The sequence below is a fragment of the Belonocnema kinseyi genome, chromosome 8, assembly GCF_010883055.1.
Source record: "Belonocnema kinseyi isolate 2016_QV_RU_SX_M_011 chromosome 8, B_treatae_v1, whole genome shotgun sequence".
Classification (NCBI taxonomy): Eukaryota; Metazoa; Arthropoda; class Insecta; order Hymenoptera; family Cynipidae; genus Belonocnema; species Belonocnema kinseyi.
In genome coordinates, this window is record NC_046664.1 from 32,471,278 (window position 1) to 32,490,339 (window position 19,062).

General features: G+C 26.3%; 2 protein-coding genes across 4 annotated transcripts in view; one reads left to right on the forward strand and one right to left on the reverse strand.

Annotated features, from left to right (window-relative positions):
- The window catches only part of LOC117177955 (regulator of microtubule dynamics protein 1-like), a 27,642-nt gene extending 19,859 nt beyond the window's left edge, over nt 1-7,783 (reverse strand). Inside the window, exons 1-2 of one of the 3 annotated variants that reach the window (XM_033369089.1) lie at nt 7,190-7,783; nt 4,034-4,228 (exon numbers count right to left, since the gene is read on the reverse strand). In XM_033369089.1, the coding sequence (XP_033224980.1) occupies nt 4,034-4,224 (191 nt within the window). In that variant the 5' untranslated portion in view covers nt 4,225-4,228; nt 7,190-7,783. Of the gene's footprint in view, nt 1-4,033; nt 4,229-4,343; nt 4,365-4,450; nt 4,501-7,189 lie in introns of those variants that run through there. The other 2 variants (XM_033369091.1, XM_033369092.1) reach the window with 2 other exon arrangements.
- Nucleotides 7,784-7,922: 139 nt separating this feature from the next.
- On the forward strand, nt 7,923-18,714 carry LOC117178194 (protein ST7 homolog). The gene is made up of 3 exons (XM_033369488.1): nt 7,923-8,450; nt 13,162-13,968; nt 17,733-18,714. The coding sequence occupies exons 1-3, from the start codon at nt 8,218-8,220 to the stop codon at nt 18,241-18,243; spliced, it is 1,551 nt and encodes a 516-aa protein (XP_033225379.1). The 5' UTR covers nt 7,923-8,217; the 3' UTR covers nt 18,244-18,714.
- Nucleotides 18,715-19,062: the final 348 nt, after the last annotated feature.

Below are 19,062 nucleotides of genomic sequence, written 5' to 3' on the forward strand. Positions count from 1 at the left end.
GTCACCGCGAAAAGTCTCGAAAATCTGAATAAATCGACGGTAAAGCGAATGAAAATGGTATTCAAAAATGACGGAAATACTATTAATTACTAATTTTGTGAAAAAAGGAAAAATCTTTAACTCAACTCATTTATTCACTCAAAAAATTTGGTGCAGTTTGTTCCAATAGAAAAAAAATTATCCTTAAAAAATGGGGTGGCCCTATAAATATGGGACACACTGTATTTGTTAATATCGTTTTATCAATGTTCACTTCAGAAATAAGTGAACAGATAATTTATTTTTTGCAAATAAATCGACAAATACGCAAAGTGAAACGAATTGAATAAGAAATTTTTCGTCGTTTTTTTCATCCTTATTTATCATGAAACAAATATTGATCAACAAATTTTCATATGATTTTTCCCCACATAGAACAAGCTTTTAAAAATTTCCATAATTCAGGTTTTTATACGGATTTAAAATCAGGTAGGTTCTACGCTCCAAGTCGACGAATCTCTCAGCGAGAAAATATGTTCTTTTTTAGAAGAAATTATCCGACACGTGATTTCTATTATTTCACAATGCTTTCAGATAAATTTCAAAGATTAAACAAAGATTATTTCAATTATTTCATAAAGATTTCAAATATTTCTCAAATATTTTTAGATAATTCGCAAAGACTTTACAAAGATTGCAAAATAATTTCAAACATTTCGCAAAGATTTGTAGAGAATTCGAAAATACTTTCCAAAGATTGTAATGACTTCCAAAAGATTTCAAAGATTTAATAATGATTTTAAACATTTCAGAAAGATTTCAATGATTTCACAAAGACTTCAGATAAATTTCAAAGATTTTGGATAGATTCGAAAGATTTCGCAAAGACTTCTATTATTTCACAAAGATTTCAGATAAATTTTAAAGATTGAACAAAGATTATTTCAATGCTTTCACAAAGATTTCAAAGATTTCGTAAATATTTTTAGATAATTCGCAAAGATTTTACAAAGATTTCAAAATAGTTTTAAATATTTTGCGAAGATTTTTAGAGAATTCACAAAGATTTTAATGACTTCCAAACGATTTCACAAAGACTTAAGATAGATTTCGAAGATTGAACAATGATTTCCTAATGATTTCACAAACATTTCAAAGATTTCGTATATATTTAAAAGAATTTACAAGGACTTCAATCATATTTTAAATATTTCACGAAGATTAAAATTATTTCACAAACATTACCGAATATTTAAAAAACATTTAAAGTATTTCGTAAAGGTTTTTAAAGAATTCCCAAAGATTTCACAAAGGTGTCAATGATTTCTGAACGATTTAACAAATATTACCAGATATTTCAAATATTTTACAAAGATTTCCAAAGATCTGACAAAATTGCAATGATTTTGCGAAGATTTCATAAAGATTTTAAATTGTTTGCAAAGTTTTCAGGTAGATTTAAAAGATTTCAGAAAGATTTATATTCTTTTACAAAGATTCTAGATAGATTCGAAATATTTTATAAAACAATAAATAATTGAGATTTCTTGTTCCGACTATCCCATGAACCTGTTAACTAACATTTCACAAATTGTATACGGCGAAGGAAAATTGTTCCGCGGGCCTATGCTGTAGATACCAAAACGTGATTTTCGAAAATCCATTAAAAAAAACTAAAAAGAATTTTACAGTTTCGTTTGCGGGATATTAACTGAATATAAAAAATGTGCCAAAAAAAAAGTCAGTTAACAGGTTTAGACCGCGGACCCTTCATATACACTCATTATCCAACAATTATTTTGTTTAAAAACTGCGTACCTATTACATGCAAGCTCGTTTTTTTTTGAAAATAAGAAACATCAGAGCAGTAGAAATGCTTTTGGAAAATTTAACTCAGATACCTTTACCACTATTTCAGCCATGAACAGACGTTTGTTTTATTCACTTTCCCTCGGTTTCCTCTTGGGGTTTCTTGGCCGTCAACCGCTTATCTGCTTACGAACCCAGGTCAGAATTTTTGACCGGACAAGCTGGTTTACCTCGAAAACCAGCTTGTCCGGTCAAAAATTCCATTCGAAGAACGAACTGTTTTTTAAATGGATGGAATGTCCGTCATACTTTACGGAAAGAATTTATTTAACACTTAAATTATTATAAAAATATACATTTTTTGGGTTATAAATGTTTTCCTCATTTAGTTCCTTGTAGATTTCATATAAAAATAGGAATAAATTACCGCATATACGAAATAATTTATAATCATTATCTTAAATAAATAACAATTAGCTTACAGATTTGTGTTACATTTTGCTAGACATAATTAGCAATAAAATGCAAAAGGTTTTATTGAGAACGGTGGAAAGCCGCCTGGGCCTGAGCTTTCTCATTTTTTACGTCTCACGATACTCCTCTACATAAAAATTTTCTTTAAATTCTATACTTTTGAACTAAATGTAGATATTTACATTTTCTTTTCGTTGAAGTTATAACTGAACTTTAAATAAAAACACTCAAAGTGGAACTCATTTAAATTTTAAAATGAATTTTTAAAGATTTTTTAATTTAAACGCTCAATAATTTTGGCTCGCCGCTCTCCAGGTTTCTCCAATATAGACTTTTCAATTGAAAAATTAGTATATTTTCGAAATAATATCGTTTTCAGCTATTGCAAATTAGAAACATTATAAATTAAAAGATTACCATTTTTGTAACTGAACAATTTTTCAATTAGAAGTTAAATTATTTTTATTTTAAGTAATTACAAATAAATAATTGTTTAATTGTTATTTATGCATCGAAGTTTGTTTCGAAGTCATTTTAAATAATCTGTTGACATTATTTTTTTTAATTAAAAAGACTTTAAATTTTCCCAGATATCTTAAGAAAATTTTGTAATCTTTTAAGATTTTAAATTATTCCTGAAATTCTTTCAAAACTTCTTAATCTCTTTTAAAATGGTTCAATTTTTCCTAAAACTTTGAATAAATCTTGGAAAATTACAAAAACTGCCTTATAGTCTTCCAGATTATTATTTTTTTTTTATAATTTCAAAAACCTGTTTGAAAATTCGATTTAAATGAATTTTTCAAATAAAAAATCATTTTCAATTTTCCTAGGAATGTCAATGAATTTTTTTATTCTTTTCAACTCTTTCAAACTGCTTAAAAAGCTCCTAAATTTTTAGTTGGAAATCTTGAAAATTCTATATTTTAAACATTTGTATGAAATCTTTTCAAGTTTACAATTATATTTTAATCTTTTCATAACTTCTAAATATCTTTTAAACTTACTCAAAATTTAACTAAATCTTTCTAATTATTTTGTAAAAATTAATTTTTCAGAATTAGAAATCATCAAAATTTTCCCAGGAATCTTAGTAAAAAATTTATTATATTAAAACTTTTCAAAATCCTTAAAAATCTCAAAAATTTTAATTCGAAATCAGTTTTGAATACGTTATTTACATTTGCTCATTTTAAATAAATAGTCAACGATTGTTAACCACTAAAATAATTTATTTTCTTAATTAAAGTTTTTAGAATTCAATGGGTTAAAAGTGGTATATTTTAGACTTTGATAATAATTAGAATTTAATAAGAGCGCTTAATTCCGAATATACTAATTTGAAATTATTTTAAAATTGAACATAGTTTATAAAGTTTGAATCGGAAATTAACATTCTTTTAACCACTAGAGTTTTCAAATTGATTTTTTTTCGACTTTTTTACATATACACTACAGTTTAATTTAAAAAATCATTAAATAATTTAACCGCTGCAGAGTGGTCCGAAACAGCTAAAAAGGCGGAAATAAGTCGAATTTAATTTTCAAACAAAAAAATTTCATTTTCAACCAAGAAAGATCAATTTTCAAACAGGAAAAATTACCTTTCTACAATATAAGATGAATTTTCAATCTAAAAGATCGAAATTTTAATAAAACAGTTGAATTTTCTACCAGAAAAGATGAATTTATAAAACAGTTGAATTTGAAGCCAAAATTATTCAAAAAGATAGGATCTTTTATTTTTACTACCAACAATTAATAGACTTACCTTAATGCATTCAACTCGGCCTGTAATTCGAGGACTTTTCGATTGACTTGGTCAACTTTGTTATTCATTGCAGTGTGCTGTTTTTTCTCTTCGAGAATTTTATTGTAAATAAATAATGTTGCAGCAGTTAAGACACCAACAGTTGCACTGATAGCAACTGCCATCATTGTTGAATTCTGTATGTTACTCATGGTGCTGTAAAATGTTACAATGTATAATTATAACTCTCGTAAAGAATGCAAATTATATCAATGTTTTGATTAGATTATTTTAACAAGATTAGATTTATTTATCTTTTGGTGCTACAAACATTATGAATTAATTTCATGAATTTGAGAATTTAATTATTGAATTAGCCGAGTTCACTTTTAAATTACTTCTCGATTTTTTGTACATAAATATAACTTAATATTTTGCCTTTTCAATGAGATTTTGTAAAATAATTGTTCACTTTACATAAGTGACCTTAACAGTATAAACACAACTTACAATTAGAACGATATCTCGAATACGTAATGCCAAATAACACTTATATGTTGAATTCAGTGGTTCTCAATATTATGAGCGCAAAAAATTGATTCTTAACAATAAATGAAATTAATAAATATGGATAAAAGTTAAAAATATTAAGATGAAAATTATTTTATACAATATATGGATATATTTTAATCAACAAAGAAAACATAATATTTTTATTAAATGCTATTTTAATTTAAGCAGATGCTAAAATAAAAAGTTAAAAGTTAGAAATAAAATAGTCAACTTTCGACAAAGTTCGAGATACCAAAATTAGAAAAAAATATTGTAGAATTTAAAATTGAAAAACTAAGGGCACTGACAACTTCCACTCAAAAGCGATAAACTTGAACATGACCAATCAATCTATCATTAAAATATAATTTAATAATTAACTTCAAAATGCACTGGTCAATCTTTCTACCAAGACGTTGAATTCAAATAAATTTAAAGTTTGCGAAGAAAAAAATTTCACAATAAAGCATTTAAAACTAAACAATTTCCACTTACAAACATTAAAGTTGGATATGAAAAATAAATTTGTTATTAAAATATAATAAATTACCATAAAAAATGATCAAAATAAGTAGAAAATTAATTATGTTTTTAATCTAAAAAGTTAAAAATTAAAATCGAAATATACCTGTCGATCTTTTCACTAAGACATCAATTTCAAACTAATTAAAAGTCTTAAAGAAAATTTGATGATTAATCATTTAAAATTTAACAAATTCACAACAATAATTATGTTTTTATAAAAAATTGTATTTAATTCGAAATATACTTGTCAATCTTTCTACTCAGACACTAAATTCAAATGAATTTAAAGTTGTTAAAGAAGAAAATTTGATAATAAAGCATTTAAAACTAAAGATTAAATTCGACATATACTTGTCTATCTTTTTAATAAACTGAGACATCAAATTCAAATAAATGAAATGTTTTGAAATAAGAAAATTGGGCAATTAACAAATACAAATTTAACAAATTCTACTTTAAATCTTTAAAGTTGGTCATAATGAATACATTTGTCCTTAAAATATTTAAGGACAAATATTGCATTTAAAATTAAACAACTTCGATTTTAAATGTTAAAGTTATACATGGCAAGTAAATTTGTTCATAAAATATAATAAATTGTCACAACAAAATTATAAAAATTATCATAATATTAATTATGTTTCCAATCTAAAAAAAACTAAACATAAATTCGAAATATACTTGTCAATCTTTTTCTACTAAGACATCAATTTCAAATAAAATAAAATTTTTCAAACAATACAATTTGGCAATCAAGCATTTAAAATTTAACGAATTTCACTTAAAAGCCCTCTTGATCAATACATTTTTCATTAAAAATATAATAAATTATCTACAAATAAAATTCATCATAACATTAATTATGTTTTCATTTTTAAAAAAACTAAACATTAAATTCAAAATGTCAATCGTTTCAGAGACATAATTCAAACTAACTTAAAGTTTTTAAATGAGGAAATTTGAAAAATCAAGCATTTAAAGTTTAACAAGTTCCACTAAAAGCGTTAAATTTTGGCATGATAAATTTCTCATTAAAATATAATAAATGATCATACAAAAATTATCAAAACTATCATAACACTAATTATGTTTTAAATCTAAAGAAAACTAACCAATACATTTGAAATATACTTGTCAATCTGTTTACTATGAGAGATAAAATTCAAACTAATTTAAAGTTATTAAATAAGAAAATTGGACAATTAAGCCATTCAAATTTAACAACTTTTGCTTAAAAGCGATAAATTTCGACATGATAAATACATTCTTCATTCAAATATGATAAATTATCATAACAAAATTATTCAAATTATCAGATCAGAAATAATGTTTTTAATCTAAAAACATTAAACAATTCAAAACATACTTGTCAATATTTTCACTAAGAAGTCAAATTCTAATAAATTTAAAGTTTTTAAATAATAAAATGTGGCAATATTGAGCATTAAAAATTAAACAACTTCCATTTAAAAATGTTAAAGTTGGACATAGCAAGTAAATTTGCTCTTAAAATATAGTAAATTATCACAACAAAATTATCATAATATTAATTATGTTTTCATTAAAAAAAACACAATAAAATTCGAAATAAACCTGTCATTAAAATATAATAAATTATCATAATGAAATTATGAAAATTATGATAAAAGAAATTAGGTTTTTAATCTTTACAAAATTAAACTATTAATTCTAAATATACTTTTGCAGGTATTCATACAAGACTTAAGATTCTTTTAAATTTGAATCTTTTCCTCTAATCAACAAATTTTACACACTATAGTAACATTATACAATTTATCTCTAAAAGTCCAACTTCCGAAGCTTTTTAGTTGAAAGATAAAAGAAAAAACGCTTAAATGTTTATCATTTTATGTCACCGCAAATCATGAACACAAAAACAGGTTTATTTTTAGCGTTCGAAAGGAAATAGAAATCCGGTCTTAAAATTCTTGAGAAAAGGCAACTCTCGCGGCCCAATGTAAGTAAAAAATCTTTCAAAAAATTTAGCTACAAAGTTCAACTTAGAATGAATTGCAACTACAAAGAAGAAAACAATTTTGCACATAGGTAAATAATCAGAGGATTTTCGAAAAAGCATACCTTGATTTTTATGTCGCTTCTTATTGATCAAAAGTCATAAGAACAAATTTGCAATCGACCTCTAGACCGTGAAAGTACTAAAAGTACTTTCTTCGATCTGAATTTTCCACGTAGCCAGGACGTCAAACTTTTTTTACCTACTGCAATATGACCGATGTACAGATGAAAATGCAAACGTTGCACTCCGGCTGTCGACCTTTTGCTTCAAAATTTTCCGAGTATTTACCAGATTTAATCATAACCGGCTACCACATCTAGGTTATGTTGAAACACAAATAAAACCCACAAAAAATTAAAGAAACCTTTTCTCAAGATTCAATTTCCCCGTCGATTTTCCAAATTTCTAGGGGTTCAACAATTCAGAAAAGTGTCACAAACGTCGGTAACCAAGTCTAAGACTCCAAAACCATTTACAAAATATCACTCGAATTTTCAATTTACACTTATCCGTTTGACACAAGACAAACCAGCAAAATTCTAACCCCCTGTTCCTATTTTTGACTATTTGTCGTCTTTCTGCCCTTTTTTACGCAAAAATAAGCATGGACGTTGGAAAAAGTCTGAAAACCGTCGGAATTCCGCTCTTCTGCTTCAGTGAATTCCGTTTGTTTAGGAATGAATTTTGATAATACTTCAACATTAAGCTAATAGATCGCGCAGTCCTGTCCGTTACTGTAGGGATCTACTTTTCCTACATTTTTTGGTGACTGTCAGTGGTCCCAGTTTTTCCAAGATTCCCAGTGTTTTCCAAAAATCCGGCAAAAAATGCATTCAATAATATGAGAAAATTGAGAATAAATAGTCGAAAAATAGGCGATATGTAGATAAATGTTTAAATAAGCTATAGTGAGAAAAACTAACCAAAGAGTGACGCTTGTAAAATAAGAATCGTCGAAAATCATAACAAAGGGAAAAAATTAGCTTCGCTATAAGGAAAAACGGTACTTTTTGATAAACTAGACTCACTCGTGGATTCACTAAATTGATAATAAGTGTCGTTTCAAGATATCAAGATTAAAAATAAATAAATGGCACTTTTATTTACAAGTATGTGGGACTCTACGATGTTCCTGAGCACTCTAACCCCAAAATTTTACGTGGCCCTCACCGGAACATCGTCTTTAATTTCTGGACTAATTTTGATTTTTGAGTGGTGGTATTTTAGAAAATATGGAACATCCTTTATCGAACAAGTTTCTTTAAACCACATATCTCCCTGGATTGGAGGTGGTGACACTTCAACAGAAGGAAATAGTTCCAGGTTTGTAAATAATAGAATTTTTATTATTTCATTTTTTATTATATTTTTTCTCTTCTAATTTAAACATAATTTGGTAATTTATTTTTAACACTGGGGTTTTATTAGAATTTTAATACTTTTCTCTTGAAATTAATTACATGCTTTGTATACTGAATATTTCATTACTTCAACGGTTCTTTTAATCAATAGTATTATCCGATCGATAATTTCTTGAAGAGTACTCTATAATTTTATTTCCTCTATTTTGAGCAGTCTATTTTGAGCAGTCTATTTTGAGCAGGTCTTCACTTTTAAGGTTAAATTTTCAGTTAACAAAATTTTTAAATGCAGTTTTGAAGTCTTAAACAATCAAAAATTGAAAGCGTTTAACATCTACATTGTTTGAAATTGTACTTTGAATATTCAAAATTGAACAATAATTAATTTTACAAGATGCTTCTGAATCTGTTAAAAATTAAACATTTACAGAATTTAACTGAAATATTCAATTTTTAACCCATTCAATTTGAAATTGTTAATTTAAGGAAAATAACCATTTTTTAATATTTAGCAATATTTGGCTTCATTTAAAGTGTGTAATTACAATTACATAATTAATAATTTTGGAAAATTAGGGAAAGTTTAAGAAATGTTAATACAAAATGTAGAATATTAAGATTTTGAAATAGAATTTTGAAAATTGAAAAGGATTTTAACAGGTTTTAAGATAATAAAAAAATCCCAACATCCCTGGGAAAATTAAAAATTATTTTTTATTTTTTTTTAAATTAATTTTAAGAGAATATTTCGAAAGATTTTCGTTAAAAATAAAATTTTGATGCATAAATAACAATTTGAAAATTATTAATTTAGGAAAAAATTGAGTAAGTGTAAGAAATATTTATAAGTTTTAAAAAGTCTAAAAAATAATTTTAAACTTGAAGAGAATTCACAACATTTTAAACATAATGCAATAAAAATTTTTTATTGAGATCCTCAGGAACATTGAAAATGATTTCTTATTGTGACAAATTAATTTAAGATAATATTTAAAAAGATTAAAAAATATTTCCAAAATTATCGACAAAGAATATAGAAGATTTTTAGGCAATTTTTACAATTATTTACGATTAAAGAAAAATTAAAATAATTTCAAATAATTTAAAAAGATATTTAGAGGTTTAAAAAAAATGTAAACATGCTTTTAAATTTGAATTCTAACGAATTAAAAAAATAAATAAATAAAATTTGGAAGATTCTGAAATAAAATATAGAAGCTTTTTAAGAATGTTGAAACGTTTCAGAATAATAAAAAAAATTCTTAAGATTCATGGGTAAATTTTGAATGATTTTTTATTTTGAAAACATAAGTTTAAGGGAATATTTAAAAAGATTTCGAAATAAAAAAAAAATGTTGACATATAAATAACAATTAAACTATTATTAATTTGTAACGACTTAAAATTGAAATAATTTAACTTCTAATATAAAAAATGTTCTGGTTCAAAAAACTGTAAAAACATTCAATTTTTAATGTTTTTAAGTTAAAATTGATTAAAATGGTATTATTTAATTTTTTAAAATTGATAATTCATACGTCAATTTAGAGCATTTAGAATAATAGCCTAGATTTATATTATTTTAATAATAATTCTATAAGTTTTTTTATTTCGCCTCACAGAAATTTCCAGATTTCGCAAAGATTTCCTCCTTGATTTAAAATTCACCTTTTTCGTTTCAATATGTTGATTATTTGATTGAAAATGCGTAATTTTTAGTAAAATTCAACTGTGATTGATTTCAAATTAAAATCTTTTTGGTAGAAATAATATCACGTATTATATTTTTCTTTGAGAATTCATCTATTTGGGTTAAAAAGTCATGTATTGTGTTAAAAATTCAACTATTTTGATAGAAAGCTCAATTAGTTGGTTGAATAATCAAAATGTTTCAAAAATTTGAATATATTTGAGAAGATTTTAAAATATTTCATAAAGATTTCAAAGATCTCAACAAGATTACAGGGATTTCAAAGATTCAAAAGATTTCTCACAGGCAAATTTAGTTGGGATTTGCTATAGAGAATTTTCTAAAAAAGAATAATTCTGAGTTTGGACGGGGTATAAATCAATAAATAAAATATGTAAAAAAAGGGAACCTAAAAGATTACGATTATCTTGACTTGAAATAGGGGATTTCGTACAAATTTACATTTTATCTGAGAACAGGTAATTGTGGAAATTAATTGAAATTCTGATTTATAAAAAAGGAATTTACAAAAAAAATCCCTGTTTCAAATCAGAATTCGTCCGGTCGGGAAAATTCCTTTATCCAAATCAGAATTTGTTAGAATTTAAACTTTTTTTTTGTAAATATAAAATTTGTCAAGAATTTTAAACTTCCTTTAATATATTTGACTATCGAACAGGAAAATTTCGTAAAGAATTATAATTTTTAAATTGAAACAGAGGATTTCCATACAGAATTATAATCGAGAATTTAGAACTTAGAATTTTTGTAAAGAATTATTATTTTACATGGAGCGGGATTTGGGAAAATAGTTTTAATTATAATTTAGAAGAAGGCAATTTAAAAAAACCTACAATGTCTCACTTTTCCGCAAACATTCAAAAAGGATTGTATTTAAAGATAAACAGGCTGGCCGCTGGACCGGGAATTTTCTGAGACCGGGAAAAACCGGGAATTGACAGTGAATTTATTTCTTGACCGGGAATTTTATGAATTTTCAAAATCAAAATGTGCCCAAGTTCGACGATTTCAACATTTAAAAAAAAATTAAAGTGCAGTCTTGAAGATTTAAACAATTAAAAATTAAAAGCGTTTTGAAGTTGAAAATTTGGGATAAAAAACAGAATAATAATTGATTTGACGAAACGATTCTAAATCCGTTTATTTGAGAATTCGCAGATTTTAACTGTTTCAATTTGAAAGTCTTAATAAGAATTGAAATTAATATAATGTCATTTATTCCGATAATTTTATTTTTAAATACGAATTTTAATGATTCATCAATAAAATATTTTTAATTCAAAGTTTTAGGTCTTCCTTTGTATTATTTTGTATATTAAACTAATTTCAAAAAATGATTAATATATTTTTTCATTAATTTTGTTTAGCCATTAAAAAATGTAAACGTGCGGTTGAAACTTTATGAACTATTTTCAACTTAAAAATAAATCCATAGTAATATAGTCGCAATTAAAGGTTTGTATGAAATTTTGAAATATTGTTTAAGTCTAAATTATTCAATTTATAACTTATTTAATTTGAATTTTTTAAATTTAGTAAAAGAATAAGTATTTAATATTTAACAATATTTCACTGTTCATTTAAGACGAGTAAATTTAATTCAAACATTTAAAGTAGTGCTAACATTTTTTTTTAGAACTTCTAAATATATTTTTCAATTAGTTGAATTCTTCCTACAATTTTTGGAAAATCCTGAAAATTAAAAAAAAAATCCTTAAAATCTTCCAGGTTCTTTTTGATAATTTTGGAAATCTCTTACAATCTTTTTAAATTTTCTGTTACACTAATTTTTCAAAAGGCATTTTCAATTTTCCTTGGAATTTCAAGAAAATGTTTTTATTATTTTGCAGCCTTTCAAGATTCTTAAAAAGATTCTAAACTTTTGTTTTAACTCTGCAAAAATGTACATTTTATTTTAAATTCGGCTGAGGGTATTTAGACCAAAATTTCCGTACGAATAGCCGAATTTTGTCGGTACACACACTTCGTGTAAATGATTTGAAATAATTTCAGGTTCTGCATTTAATTTGAATCTTTTTAAAACTTCTAAATATCTCTTAAAATTACTCTAATTTTTTCTAAAAATAATAAGCGTTCTATAGTTATTTATAAATTAAAAATACAAGGATTTTTTTTAATTTGCAGGATTTTATCAAAGTTGTAAAGAAAATCCAGTTCATTTAAAAATATATTTAAAAGTTCTTCTAGATTTCTGAAGGTTTTGAAATAAAATTTTAAAGCTTTTGAAGAATGCTTAAACTATTTAAAATGAAAATAATTTAGCTTTTAATTTAAGAACGTAAAGTAAAGAATTGTTTCCATTTTTAATGTGCCTGGTTTAAAATTAATGAAAATAATATGATTCTGAAAAATTTTAAATATTTAAAATACTGAAAATGTCAAAGTGAATTTGTATTTTTTGGAACTTAATCTGAATCTTTCAAATCTATAATTTATAAAAGTTCTAAATTTTTCAATTTATCTGCATTTCATTAAAAAAATTTCAATTGAATAGTGTCAGTACCTTCCATTTTATACGTGTAAATTATTGAGCATTTGAATACACAATTTTTGAATTGAAAAACTTTTCAACTTCCATTTTAAAAGTTTAAAATTTAAGAGTTCCGCTTTAAATGCTTTAATTTGTTGTTTATTGTTTATTACTTTAAATGAAAAAATTATTAGAATAGTGCTCAATTTTTAAAATTTCATTGACCGCAAAAAATGTTTGCCAACCAGGAAAAAGGCGGGAAATGACCGGGAATATTTTTCTACGACTAAAGCGGCCACCTTGGATAAAAGAATTATCTTTAAACTTGCATAAATGAATTTTCGGTAAAGTAATTGCATTTAGTTCTTACCACTCTTTTAATTTCATAAGGGAAACAAAATATTTTAAAATATACAACTACCCCATTAATAAAATTCAGATTTAATAATTCCAAATCTTATCCACTTTCAGCATAAACAGTACAAATTCATCGAATCAACAAAACGTACCTGAATGCAAAGTGTGGCGAAACCCCATAAACCTTTTTCGAGGAGCGGAGTATCAAAGGTTTTACTGGGCAACCAACAAGGAACCTTTGACCTACTATGACATGAATCTGTCAGCCCAGGATCACCAAACCTTCTTCACCTGTGAAGGAGATAACGGCAAAGCTGAATATGAAATAATGCAAACTGCTTGGCGAGAACGAAATCCCATGGTTCGTATAAAAGCAGCTCACACAGCTCTCGAGCACAATCCTGATTGTGCCCCAGCCTATATTCTCCTGGCAGAGGAAGAAGCTACCTCCATTATCGAGGCAGAGAAAATTCTAAAACAGGCCTTAAAAGTTGCTGAAAATAATTACAGAAAGTCGCAAAATACCCAGCATCAGGGTTCGACAGCTGAAGCAATTCACAGGCGAGACACTAACGTTTTGATTTACATAAAACGGAGGCTCGCTATGTGTGCGAGGAAGTTGGGTAAATTAAAAGAGGCTGTGAAGATGTTTCGGGATCTGACGAAAGAGGTCCCACCGATCATGAATGTTTTAAATATTCATGAAAATTTAATTGAGGCCCTGCTCGAGATGCAGGCTTATGCTGATGTTCAGGCTGTTCTTGCGAAATATGACGACATCAGTTTGCCAAAATCTGCGACGATTTGCTACACAGCTGCGCTTCTGAAAGCCAGACTCGTTGCTGATAAATTTTCGCCAGATATCGCGAGTAAAAGGGGATTAACGACTGCGGAAATGTCAGCGGTCGAAGCGATTCACAGGTATGATTCGTTCATTTTTAATGGGATTGCTGTCTAAATTGCAGGCTTCGGACTTATCACGCTATTGAGACTATTTGGCACTTCTTTAAAAAAATATACTATTTTCTGGGTGGCCGCTGGACCGGGAAACCGAGAAATGACTGGGAATTTTTTTAGACCTGAAAAATCCGGGAAATGACAGTGAATTTATTTTCAGGGTTGCGACTTTACCGGGAAATGACCGGTAATTAAGTTTTGACCGTAGCAAACTTCAAGTTCTTATTACTTTAGTAATTCCGGTGAATTTAGAAAATTTGTTTCAACTTCATCTACAGTTGCACGACATAAGAGTGAAAATAATTATAGTTTTTATTTTAAGATTGGGAGCTTCGGCGAAGAAATAAAATTTCCCATGGAAGAGGGAATTTTAGACATGGGACGAACATTTTGATAAAAATTAATTTTGTCGTTGGAAGATTCGTAATTTTAATTGAAAATTCATCTTTTTTTTTTTTTAAATTTAAATACTTTCTTTAAAATCAATTTTTCAACTAAAAAACTAACTTTTCCAGTAGAAAATTTAACTATTTTTCTGAAAATACGATTTTCTTTTGGTTAAGAATTAGATTTTTAACGTAAAGTTCAACTTTTATATTTTTTGTTAAAATTCAACTTTATTGGATGAAAATTGAGCTATTTAGTTGAAAATTGATATTTTTTATTTATCAATTAAACTATTTTTTTTAATTCATTTAATTTGTGGAAAATTCGTTTTTATGTTGAAAACTAATCTTATTGGTTGAAAATTCATCAGTGTTCGGTTGAAAGTTAATTTTTTCAACGAAAAATTAAACCGATCCAGTTTGGGTGGAAAATTGAACTTTTCTATTTCAAAACGTAACAATTTGGATCTAAGTTCGTCTTTTTAAATTGAAAACTCATTTATTTAATTGACAATTCACGTATTTTGATAAAAAGTAGAAGTTTTTCATAGAAAATCGACTTCTTTGGTAGAAAATTATTTTCTTTCTTTGAAGGTTAATCTCCTTGTTTAAAATGTTTTCTTTTTGGTTGAAAATTGAATTATTTCAGTTAAATATTCATGATTTTAGTTTAAAATTCATCTTTTACGCTCGAAATACATTTTTTAGTTTGAAAAATAAACTCTTCTGTTGAAAATTAATTTTTTCATTAGGCATTCATCATTTTAATTAGAAATTCATTTCCTAGGTTAAAAAATGAGCTATTTCATTAAAAATGGTGTTTTCTTTGGATGAAAAGGAATTTTTTAAACACAAATTTAACTATTTTATTGAAAATTTGTTTATTTTTTGGTTGAAAATAACTTTTTTCTTAAACTGAAAATAAAAATACTATTCCAGTTAAATATTCCATAAATTTGGTTGAAAATTCATTTTTTGAAATTTATTTTTTACTGTAAATTTAATTATTCATTTTTTGTTTAAAAGTATTTTTTTTTAAAGTTCAACTATTTCAGTTGAAGATTCATTGTTTTAGTTGAAAACTTATTTTTTTGTTTTTAAAATTCAACTATTCTAGTGGAGGATTCACCATTTTAGTTGAAAATTCATCAGTTAAGACAAAAATTAAATTTTTTTTTACTAAAAATGTAACTATTCAATTTTCTATTGAAAATTGATTTTTTTCTAGTTCAAAATTAAACTATTTTGTTAAAAATTTGTCTCCTTTGATTGAGAATTCATCTATTTCGTTAAAATTCATGTATTTTGTTGATAAATGATATTTTTAGATAGAAAACTAATCTTTTTGTTTGAAAATTAATCTTATTTTTAAAAATTCAAGGATTTCAGTGAAATATTCGTCATTTTAGTTGAAACTTTATCTGTTGTCAGCTTTTCCAATTATGTCATTCAGTTCACAATGCTTAATTTTTAAATATTTTATATCAAAAATTTTCCATTCTAGATTTTTATTTTTAAGCGTACATTTTTAATTTAGTGAATTTAAAAATGCAGTCTTGAAGACTTAAAATACAATTTAAAACTGAATTGTTTGACGTTTGTACGTTACAATTTTAATTGTTCTGTTTGAAAAATGTTTTTTTTTGTAAGTGAAATTGTTGAATATTTAAGTATACATAACAATTGAACACTTATTTTTTGTAAAAAAATTTGAAATGATTTGAAATAATTTATACGAAGTTTAAATAAAGAGTTAAAAGAAAATGTAGGTTTTTGCAGATTTCTAATAAAAAATGTAGAAGCTTCTTAAGGGGGTAACCCTATATAGATCGCGAAAAATCGAAGAAAACTTTGGGAATTTTTTGTAACAAAACTACAAAATATTTCTATCTTAATTTTGGTCTGATATTTATTGGCGTTTCATTACAATAAAATTTTTTTAATTGCAAAATGTTAATAAAAAAATCCGCCATGACGTGCGAAATTTGACAACTTTTTTTTCCCCTCTGGTTTTATGGGCAGCGCCATGGGTCCTGTGCCTCTCTGAAACATTTCAATTGTTTTTCTTTGTTATTATAGGATGTTTACCTCATCCATATACCTGTTTTTAAAGCATGGAAAAATTATTTCACAAAATGACAGAAAAAATAGTTTTTTCGAACCTTTTTTCATTTATTGTTTATGCAAATAAGTGGTTAAATAATAATTTTGCACAAAAACAAAGAGGTATATCGACTAGACAATTAAATTATCTTTAAAGTGGTGTTTTTTTTCTTTCGATAAGTTGAAAATTCGCTGAGTTCTCGAGATAAACGCGTTTAAAGTCCGAGCGCGCACCTGCCTACCTGCTCCGCGCGCTGAAGGACGTTAGCGAAAATAGCCATAGCAAATAAACTGCTCTAAATTTCGATCTAAAATTTTAACAGAGTACACTTGAAATGTTATACTTTCGATTTGTACAATAAAAAAAAATCGATTTTTTCATCAATCTATATAGGGATAGCCCCTTAAGATTTGTGAAAGGCCTCAAAAGAATACAAAAATATTCTCTCAAGATTCCTAGGAAAATCGAAAGTGATGTTTTATTTTTCATTATTATTCTAAGAGAATATTTAAAAAGATTCCCAATATTGTCAAAAGAGAATTTGGAATATTTTTAAGACATTTTTTTTAATTTCCAGGATTTTCCTCATAATCTTAAGAAAATGTTTTGATTCTTTTGAAGTTTTTCACAATTCTTGAAAAGCTTCTAAATTTTTTATTTGTAATCTGCATACACCTTGTTTAAATCACTATACATCATGTCAAACTTTAAATTAATTTTGTTTCTTCTCTAAACTAAAACTGACTCAAAGTTTTTTCTGTGCATAATAAACAGCATTTTCTAAAAATTGTAGGAAAATTCGATTAAATAATAATTTGAAATTTGAAAAAGTTTTAAACAACTTCTAATTTAAGAAGTGTTCTGTTAAGAAATAATAATAGGATCAGGTCCTGTATGATACAAGTATTTTTTTTACTTATAAAATGAATTAAATAACTATAATTAAAATTGCATCAAAATAATTTTTTTTTTATTTATAACTATTCAGGAATTTTATTTTTCAAGATTTTTCAGTCCCTTTATTTGATTTTACATATAAATAATAATATTTTTACACATTAATATTTTGATAAGGACTGGGAAAAATTATTGATAATAAAGCGAAATTGTATACGTATTCGAGGCCCTGTACTGTTATAAATTTCAGGGACTTTTTCCCCTGTATTTGAGTAGGCACCTTGTTTATGACAAAAACTCATGAAATAATGAAAATGTGTATATATTATTTTCATTTACAGAGCAGTGGAGTTCAATCCTCATGTTCCAAAGTACCTCTTGGAAATGAAGCCTCTGATTCTGCCACCAGAGCACGTTTTGAAACGAGGGGATTCGGAGGCAATTGCTTACGCATTTTTTCACTTGGCACACTGGAAACAAATGGAAGGTGCCCTGAATTTGCTGCACTGCACCTGGGAAGGGACTTTTAGGATGTTGCCCTATCCACTCGAGAGAGGACATTTATTTTATCCCTATCCGACCTGCACCGAGTGTGCAGATCGCGAACTCCTGCCGGCGTTCCACGACGTCAGTGTCTATCCAAAAAAAGAGTTGCCATTTTTTATTTTATTTACCGCAGGCCTGTGCTCCTTTACAGCACTCGTGGCTCTTCTCACGCATCAGTATCCGGACACTATGGGTGTTGTCGCACGAGCTATCCTAGCCTGGTTCTCTCTTCCATTTTACTATATCATGGACAAACTCGAGACGGTCTTGCCGTCCAATCTTTTACAACAGCTCTCTAGAATATAAGGCTCTTCGTTTTTGATCTCAAATCATAGATCAAAAATCCAATGTGATATTTATAATACGGTTTCTTTATTTTGGGAATAGATCAAATGTTCTACTGTTGGCCGAATCCATTTCAAATCGACCAGGCAGTCCATACTCAAGTCACAGAATCATTTGTTACTGAAGTATTGTTGTTTTTCAAAGGGAGCACGACGATATCAGGGTATTCAGCGACCATGAAAACCTGGAATTTTCCTTCAATATTTTTTTAACCTGGAAAAACTGGAAATCTCCTTGAATTTTTCATGAGAACCTTGAATTAAATTTCATTTCTTTTTAAAACCGTTATTTTATTAAAATTCGAAAAGTAAGTTAAATCTTGAAGTCTATTATGAAAGAAAAATCTCGTTTAGAATACATTTTGCTAATGAAAAATTTTTTATTTTTCAAGATATAATTTATATTTTACTAATTACGGAATAAATAATTTCATCTCCGGTAATATAAAATATTGAAGTGTACATTTTTTGTGATATTCTACTTACAAATTATAAACATTATTTGTTGAAAATTTCGATGTTAATTTAGTTTCAGAATTAGAATGAGCCATGATCTTTTTTACTAAAGATTTCAAAAGGTTTCGAAATATATCAAATATTTAAAAATATTTAAAGGGACTTTGAACATTTCACAAAGATTTTAAAGATTTAAAAAAAGTGTATGCACCAGATTTGAAAGATTTTACAACATTTTGAAGATTCAAAATTATTTCATAAGGTTTCAAAACATTTTAGAAGATTGAAAACGATTTCACAATGATTTCAAATAATTCAATGATAT

Coding starts and splice junctions, on each gene's coding strand:
- LOC117178194 (XM_033369488.1), top strand. CDS start 8,218: ATGGCACTTTTATTTACAAGTATGTGGGACTCTACGATGTTCCTGAGC. Junction 8,451..13,161: donor ACAGAAGGAAATAGTTCCAG/GTTTGTAAATAA, acceptor ATCCACTTTCAG/CATAAACAGTACAAATTCAT. Junction 13,969..17,732: donor GCGGTCGAAGCGATTCACAG/GTATGATTCGTT, acceptor TTTCATTTACAG/AGCAGTGGAGTTCAATCCTC.